The 8,738-nt window shown below is 57.7% G+C and overlaps 1 protein-coding gene across 2 annotated transcripts; it reads left to right on the forward strand.

Annotated features, from left to right (window-relative positions):
* The first annotated feature begins 1,621 nt into the window (after positions 1-1,621).
* Positions 1,622-8,447, forward strand: Slc2a6 (solute carrier family 2 member 6). Of its 2 annotated transcripts, XM_020153647.2 has the most exons (10): positions 1,622-1,776; positions 2,303-2,465; positions 3,515-3,721; positions 4,396-4,495; positions 4,853-5,064; positions 5,321-5,473; positions 5,987-6,095; positions 6,441-6,626; positions 6,795-6,940; positions 7,696-8,447. In XM_020153647.2, exons 1-10 carry the CDS (start codon positions 1,688-1,690, stop codon positions 7,849-7,851), a joined length of 1,521 nt encoding a protein of 506 aa, XP_020009236.1. In that variant the 5' UTR covers positions 1,622-1,687; the 3' UTR covers positions 7,852-8,447. The 2 variants fall into 2 exon arrangements, with proteins under 2 accessions (XP_020009236.1, XP_020009242.1); XM_020153653.2 differs by lacking the exon at positions 6,795-6,940.
* Positions 8,448-8,738: the final 291 nt, after the last annotated feature.

Consider the following 8,738-nt stretch of genomic DNA (forward strand, 5'->3'; position numbering starts at 1 on the left):
ACTTCAGAGAGGCCCAAAGAGACCTTACAGGGTGATGGAAATTTCTACATCTTGTTCTGGGTCGGACCATTATCAAACGATACACTTAAAATGAGCGCTTTTCTGCTGCCTGTAAATTATACGCTAATAAAGTTGATTTTTAAAGAAAGAGCCAGAGAGGATGATTCCATTTATATGAGGTTCAAGAGCAGGAAATGGAATCCAAAACAGAGAAATCAGAGTCCTGAGGCTTTGGGGGAGTGAAGACTGGGAGAGGAAGTCTAGGACTTTGCAAGTGATCAGACTTGTGTTTCCTGGCCTGGACAGTTATTATAGGGGTGCACACAAAGGTCCATTCATTGAGCTGTGCATTTAAGATGTGTCCTATCCCTACTTTAAAAAGTAGTTGTGAGAACATGGTCACTAAGGAAGTCACCCATTATTGAGGGAGCCTGAGTCCAAAGTCTATGTTCCTGGCGACAAGATGTTTAAACGCAAGGGGAAGCAGAGACAACTGTGTAACAAGAGGCTGAGAAACAGGAAAGGAAGAGATTGACCAGTGTGCCCACAGGGGGGGGACTCTGGAAGAGATGATTTTCTTCCTCCTTGTTCCACTGTAGTTGTGCTTCTATTATGATAAAGGGGAACTGAAACTTTTAAAAAGTTTTACTATTTTAGCAGGTAAGATTTGGAAATAACCCAGACGTTTGACAACAAAGGGTCGGCTTGAAATGTGAATGGTGCACCCACCCTGCAGAACAGGAAGTGAGTCAGCCATCTCGCCGAAAAGTCCCAGGAGAGAGCTAGACAGCCTAATTGTGACTTTCATATATGTGTATAAGTGGGTTCCCAGGAAAATTTCAGTTTCGGTTTTTCTTCTTTTCAAATTTCATACCACTTGAGTGATTTTCAACAAGCCCAAGTTATTTCAACAATCAGGAAATCCTGAGGGGGAGGAGGCCTAGCGCTGTAGCTAAGCAGCAGAGCCCAAGCCCAGTGTGCCCAGTGTGCCCAGTGTGCTGGAGGCCCTGGGTTCCATCGCCAGCACTGGGGTGCGGGGACTGTGGTGGTGGGGTTGGGGTGGGGTTGGGTGTCACTGGGAAAATACAGATCTCGCATGCTGGAGTCGTCCATAACTGCCTCTGCTCAGCCCTCCTCCCCCTGCCTTTACCCCACACTCCAGCTGGCTGCCCTGGAAGTTCAACCTGATTCCCCTGGTCGGGGGAGCTAGGGACAGAGGTGACACCTGGAGGCGATGTGACCGGAGGGAGCGGAGACTAAGGAGGAGAGACACGAGCGTTCGCTGTGTGACCTTGGCGAGCGGCTTCGCCTCTCTGAGCTTCAGTCTCGGTGGACCGCAAGGGCGGGGTGGGGCGCGGATGGCGCTCGGCGGGGCTGGCTCAGGACACCGGGAGCTCTAGGCCCCGCCCGCCGCCTGCCCTGGCCTCGGAAGCGGGTCCCCCCCCGCAACCCCGCAGAGCCCGTGGTTCGGGGCGCACACGGCGGCCGCGCCCCGGGGCCCGCCCGGTCCGCATCCAGCATCCGCGCGGCGTACGGCCGCCCCATTGGCCCGCGCGGCTCTGCAGGGCCGCCCCGCAGCCAATCGCGGCCGAGGGGCGGAGCCTCCCCGGTTTGGCCGCGCCCTGCGGACCTGAGCTGATGCTCCGCTGCGGTGTCCGAGTCGCACCCGGCTGTCCTCGCACCCACCATGCAGGAGCCCCTACTGGGAGCCGAGGGCCTGGACTATGACACCTTCCCCGAGGCGCCCGCGTCGCCGGAAGACAGAGCGCGGGCTGGGTGAGAGTCCCCGGGGGTGGGGGTGGGGGTGGGGGCTGGGGGCTGGGGATGGCCGGGTCCGCTCCAGGGGCTGCTGGCTCGCGCCCTGGGCCTCTTCCGACCTTCGGTGAGTAGCCCAAGGGCCATCTGGGTCCCTCCTACCGCATATGCGTTAGTCCTACTTGAGCTGGCCCCCTTAGGGAAGGGACCACCCAAGGGAGTACCAGGCTCCACCTGTCACAGACATGAAGAAGGAGAGGGTGAGGGGACAGCAAGCTTCCAGCAGCCGAGCTGGGGATAGAACCCGCACCTCCCTTTTGGAGAAAAGGGCCATGGTCGTTGGCTAAGCCCTGGGAATTTCCCAGGGCAGTGGCACTCAAGCCTGGGGGAGGTGCTGATCTGAGGGGCGCCAGACCCACGGCTCCCGCACGTTGTCTGCTGACCTGGGTGATGCTGCTGGGTTCAAGAAAGTCAGCAGTCCAGTGATGCAGACTTACAGGTGGAGAAACTGACCCTGATCCTTTTGTCCATCCCCACCCCTCACCAGGATCCTGCAAAACAGAAGGGTGTTCCTAGCCACCTTTGCCGCCGTGCTGGGCAATTTCAGTTTTGGGTACGCCCTGGTCTACACATCCCCTGTGATTCCAGCCCTTGAGCACTCCTCCAACCCAGCTCTACACCTAACCAAAACCCAGGCGTCCTGGTTTGGGGTAAGGCCCATGCTCTGAGCTGGGAGGGATGGGGTAGGGGAAGCATGAACTACCGAGCTCATACCCCCAAATACTCAGCCTTGGGACCCCCTCAGGGCCCTGGACTGCCATCTCCATCACCCGCTTCTGGCTGCTGGCTGGTGGGGTGAGGCCAGATGAATGCAATGCGTTGACCAGGTGGAAGCCATGGAGAAGACATGGGAAGGGAACAGGCAGGGAGGTGACCTAAGGTCACCAAACCCTACACCTGCAGCCAGGCTGTCACAGCAGAACCAACACCCTCCTCGGTGCACGGGGCAGTGGCGCTTGGGAGAGGCACCAGCTGAAGAAGGACAGCATGTAGGCTAATGGAGGAGAATTGACCAGGAGTCCCAGGATTCTAGAACTTAACCTCAGTAGCCTCGGGTCTAGAGTTACATTTAGTAGCTCAGATGAAAACTCCCAAGTTTGACTGAACTCTTAGAATGTGCTGCACAAGTGCCAGTCCTGTATGTGAGAGTCACCGACTCCCAGGGCCACTCCTGTGAGGTGGCTTCTCTTGCTCACCCTGTAACACAGCTGAAGGCCAGGACAGGCTAACCCATGTGCTCACATCCCACTGCTAGTGAGTAACAGAGTCCAGGCTAGTCACTACTCTATAGGGAATCCAAGGACCCTTAAATCTCAAAGTCCCAGGGCCTTCATGTCAGAGCTCTCCTGTATTAATTTATTAGCTGCTTGGGACTGGGTGTGGTGGTTCAAAACACTAATCCCAGCACTTGTGGCTGAGGCGGGAGGATCTCAAGTTCAAGACCAGCTGGGCTCCATGATTGACCCTGTCTCAAAAAAACAAAAGACTCTTAAACATCTCCTGAGCAGAATCACTGTGGAGCTGTGGCCCCACCTTCTCCCTAGAGCAAGACTCCCCATTGAGGCACCGCTAACAATGGTTGTCCACACTGAGAGATAGGAAGCTCACTATCACTACCATCATTGGCCTTGGTGGGGGGAGGAGCTGTCTCTGGGCTCTGATGGAGGTGACAGGCCTGCCTGCATGTCCCTTTCTGCAGTCTGTGTTCACCTTGGGAGCTGCAGCCGGGGGCCTGAGCGCCATGGTTCTCAGTGACCTCCTGGGCCGGAAGCTAAGCATTATGTCTTCAGCTGTACCTTCAGCTGCTGGCTACGCACTCATGGCCGGTGCCCATGGCCTCTGGATGCTGCTGCTGGGGAGGATGCTGACAGGCTTTGCTGGCGGGCTCACGGCTGCCTGCATCCCGGTAAGACCAGGATGTCCCCCACTGCCCCTGTGTTGTGCTGGGCCACCACTACTCCAGGCGTCTGCTCAGTGAAAACAACTGCTGTCCCCTGGGGCTGCTCCAGGGAACCTCAGCTCACTCTCACCAAAGGCAGCTGATCTCAAAGAAATTGTCCCCATGTCACCACTGTCCCCACCCTGGACTCTCCGAACTTCTACCCTCTCCCAACTTCTACCCTGTTTCTTGACCACAATCAGAGGCATTGCACAACCTCAGAAAATCTACATTGAGCAATGGATAGGAAAGGGAAGTCCCTGCCCATACCTTCCCTGGGACGGTAGTATTTTACACAGTGCTCTACACATACCCAATCACTGGCCTGGCAAGCAGGAAGGAGACAAAGGTCACTGGTTGGAACAAAGGCACCTGCTCAGTGCCCAAGTCTGGGCGCCCTGTGCCTCCTTAATTCCTAGCCTCACAGTCCCTATTTCAGAACTAAGTGCCCTACCTACTTTACAGTTAGGCAAACTGAGGCCAGAGGGCAGACAATGAGTCGTGATCAGGACAAAACCACAACAGAAACCCATTCCCCACTTCCCAAAGCTAACAGGGGCCCCCTCTCTCAGCCCAGCATGGCCCAGGAACCTGCAATTCTCACCAAAGCCTTGGTGGGGGGCGGCGGATGTGTCTTTCAGGTGTATGTGTCTGAGATCGCGCCCCCTGGCGTTCGAGGGGCTCTGGGGGCCACACCACAGCTCATGGCAGTGTTTGGATCCCTGTCCCTCTATGCCCTTGGCAAGTATCACCCTGCACTGATGTTGTAGGTTCAGACTTCGAGGCAGAAAACCTGGCTTCCCTGCTTCCCTGCACCATCACTTGGCTGTGTCCTTCCAGGCAGTTTCCTGCCCTCTCTGCTCACGCCCAATTCCTGTATGGTCATCCTCATGCAGCTGCCTGAGGATGGGGGACCCAGGCTTTGCCTGTCCAACTCCTCCCCCATAATGGATCCTCCCAGGACCTCCTACTGTGTACCGGGAGCCAGCCAACCCCGTCAGCAGCCAGGGGTGGCTCCCTGTAGGAAGGGCCCCCAGACTGGCCTTGAAGGGCAGACAAGGCTGCTGGGACCCCAGCCCTCACTCTCCTCTCCCCCAGGCCTCCTGCTGCCCTGGCGCTGGCTGGCCGTGGCCGGGGAGGGGCCTGTGCTGGTCATGGTCCTGCTACTCAGCTTCATGCCCAACTCACCACGCTTCCTGCTTTCGAGGGGCAGGGACGAGGAGGCGCTGCAGGCGCTGACCTGGCTACGCATGGCCGACTCTGATGTCCACTGGGAATTCGAGCAGATCCAGGACAACGTCCGGAGACAGGTGCGGGTGGGTGTGGGCTGGTTGACCCACCCCAACAGCCATGGCTTTGTGTGGCCTTGGCCAGTCATCAGGCCTCTCTAGGTCTTGGTTACTTTTTCTAGAATGAGAGTAGTTGCTGCTAGTCCCAGATCTGGGGGTCATCTTCAGCAGGGACTCTACTAGGAGTGGGGTGTCTCCCCCAGTCCCGTGGGGTCTAGGGCAGGGTCCACTGTCGGAGAGGCCAGCACAGCCCCTCAGCGGCGGCCTTGTGTTTCAGAGCAGCCAAGTGTCGTGGGCGGAGGCCCGGGACCCTCACATGTACCGGCCTGTCCTCATCGCCCTGCTGATGCGCTTCCTGCAGCAGTTGACAGGCATCACGCCCATCCTCGTCTACCTGCAGCCCATCTTTGACAGCACGGCCGTGCTGCTGGTGAGAGCCTCACCTGGGGTCTCCCTGGAGTCCCATGTGGGCTGATCCCAGACCCCCAAGCACCTGCTGTGGCCAGAGGTGAGGCCTACAAGATAGGTTGAGCGCGGAGGCTGCCAGGATCCTTATCTGCTTCTAAGCCACAAGCCTGTTCTTAGAAGTATGATAAGTAAAGCATTAAGATAATTATACAGGATGACAAAAGAAAGCAATTTAATAGAAATGTGGGCCCCTTGGGACCATGGCCTCAGCTTCAGAGAGCCTGGGTGGCACTTCAGTAAGGACCTCACTTTCCCCTGGGAGCCCAGCTCTGTCCCTCCAAGAGGGAGGCAGTTGTAGAGCTGCCCAGGCACGTCCTGTCCCCAGGCTCACAGGCCCACACAGCACTGTCACACCAGGTTTTGGGCCAGCTGGGCTCAGCCAGGCCTGAGCTCCCTGCAGTGCCTTGAGGTGCGGGATGGGGCAGGACAGGAGTGGCAGGCCAGCTCTCTCAGTCCCGGTGCCCCTCTCCCACAGCCCCCCAAGGATGACGCAGCCATCGTGGGAGCCGTCAGGCTCCTGTCTGTGTTGATCGCTGCCCTCACCATGGACCTGGCTGGCCGCAAGGTTCTGCTCTTCGTGTCGGGTGAGCATCCCTGGCACTGACTTGCACCCTTCACTCCACTGGCTACTGTGTGTGCCTGGGCTGAGGTACAGCGAGAGACCCCTTGGATTCCCCAGCAGCCAGCAGGGCCCTGTGTGGCCAGCTGCTCCAGCAAGGCTGGCTGCTGCATGTGTGAGTGAAAGAATGGGCCAGGACATGCCTCAGAGCTCAAGCCCAGGCTGGAGGCCCAGGCTGCTGCCCTGTGGGGAGGTCTCCCATCACAGGCCAGCCACGCTGCCAGGCTCAGGGTGTGTGGAGCTTAGGATGAAGACTTCCAGGGGCTTCAGATCAGAAAGCCCTGGCCTCAAGGGCCACCTGTGTCCACAGCCTCCATCATGTTTGCTGCTAACCTGACGCTGGGGCTGTACGTCCAGTTTGGTCCACGGCCTCTGACCCCTAACACCACCATGGCCCTTGAGAACATGTCCTTGGAGGGCACAGAGCAGCCCCCGACCACACCCACCAGCTACCTCACCCTAGTGCCTCTACTGGCTACCATGTTCTTCATCATGGGTAGGTGGCAGGGACACCCTGGCTAAGGGTGGGCTTGAGAGTGGCTATCTCGTGGGGGTGGAGGCCATATAGCTGTCCTGCTTTGTCTGTTTTGTAAATGGGGGAGGGGCGGCTGGAGAGATGGGCTGTCCCATGGCACCCGAGCCCACCTCTTCCCTCTCGGAGCAGGCTATGCCATGGGCTGGGGGCCCATCACCTGGCTTCTCATGTCTGAGATCCTGCCCCTGCGTGCCCGTGGCGTGGCCTCAGGGCTTTGCGTGCTGGTCAGCTGGCTCACTGCCTTTGCCCTCACCAAGTCCTTCCTGCTGGTGGTGGTGAGTGCTCAGCCCCCGGTCTCCGGAGACCCCCAAGGCCTGCTGCAGTTAGCCAGGGGCCCTCTCCATTGAGTCATCTAACCTCACAGTGACCTGGGGAAACTGACGCGTGCCTTGCACACAGAGCCTAAGGATGTGTTCAATACAGCGAAGGCCGCTCGTTAATAGAAACGAGTTGGGGAACTGCTCTAGTAGGTAGGGTTACCCCTCAGGCCAGAGCTCCGCCAGAAACCTAGAGAGCCATACCCAGCTGTGCTGTCTGCCCTCCCAGGCACTGGGCCTCTCCAGCGTGCAAGTCCCACACCCACCCATCTTCTCCTCTGGTTCAAACAACAGGCTCCCAAAACACCTGAATCAGGCCCCAGCTCACAACTCCCACCTGTGGCCAGTACCTCACCTGTCCACTCAGTGGTCGGGAGTATTGGTAGGACAGACATGTTTGCTGCCTGTCAGGCTATGCAGGAAGCTTGGGGCTGAAATGGTGGGACAGGTGGGATTCAAGATGGCCACTGGGTTGGGGAAGGGCACTGGTGCCAAGCAGAGCCTCCAGGTAGGCTGGACTGCCTAGAGCTAGTCCCAAGAATGGCTGAGGGGTAGGAGATGCACTGGGGAGCTGTGGGAGATCTTGCAGTAGAGCAATAACCAGTCTAAGGCTCCCACAAACTGGCTGGTATTAGCTGGGAAAAAGAAGCTCATCTTAGGGAGAGGTCCTGAGTTTCTCGTATGTAACCTGGCACCCCACTCCACACCCCTAGAACGCCTTCGGCCTCCAGGTGCCTTTCTTCTTCTTTGCCGCCATCTGCCTTGTGAGCCTGGTGTTCACAGGCTGCTGTGTGCCTGAAACCAAGGGCCGCTCACTGGAGCAGATCGAGTCCTTCTTCCACACCGGGAGGAGGTCCTTCCTGCGCTAAGTCAGGGACCCACCTGGAAGGAGACAAACTACGGGGCAGCCGGGCCTCTGCATTGGCCACAAACCCACATCTATGACCAGGAGCAGCAGCAGTTCCTACTGTCAGCTGGAGCACAGGACCATCTTGAACACTTCTGGCTCTAGACAGGCAGCACACTGTCTGACCACAGCCCCGGCTCAGGCAGCCCGCAGCACTGCATACACCATAGCTGAGACCTTCCAGAGGTGGCCCTGGAGGGGCACAGGCCGGCGTCCGGGAACACAGCTCAGCCTAGTGACCTCAGGCCTGGCTCCCCACTTGTGTGAAGAACACTCCCTATGGAGGGCTGTGAAACGGGTGGGAAAGTGGCTATACACAGGGACACTGTCACTTCAGCCTGTTGTGATCACTAGGCCTCCATCAAGCATCTTGCCTGTGGAGACGAAGGCAGGGCTGTGAACGACTTGGGAAACACTACGGACTTCCAAAGGCCACGGCACAGGACGCAGTGTGGCTACTTCCTCCCATCCCAGCCTAACCTTGGGACAGGGCTCCCATCTGCAAACCATGTTCCCCTATTTATAAAAATAAAGAAATTGGGTCTGCAGACCTAGGAAGGACAGAGTGGAATCTACTCTAGAGAAGCCTTCTACCCCAGAGTCAGGCCCTGTGGCCACTTCAGACTTACCCACAGTGAAGCACTGAGAGGCAACCATTGTGGGGTTGTCTGCTGTCTGTGGGGTTAGTCCTCCATGGCCCAGCTTTCTTGCTGCATGAGCTTAGGCAAGTCATTATCTTTGACTGCAACCAGTGAGCAGACTCAGGCTGAGATCCTTCCTGGGCTAGTGGCCTCTGCTCAGCTGGAATTGGCTGGAGCATTCTTGCCACTCTTATGGGTGCCATAGACA

The sequence above is a fragment of the Castor canadensis genome, chromosome 13 (genome assembly GCF_047511655.1).
Source record: "Castor canadensis chromosome 13, mCasCan1.hap1v2, whole genome shotgun sequence".
Lineage (NCBI taxonomy): Eukaryota > Metazoa > Chordata > Mammalia > Rodentia > Castoridae > Castor > Castor canadensis.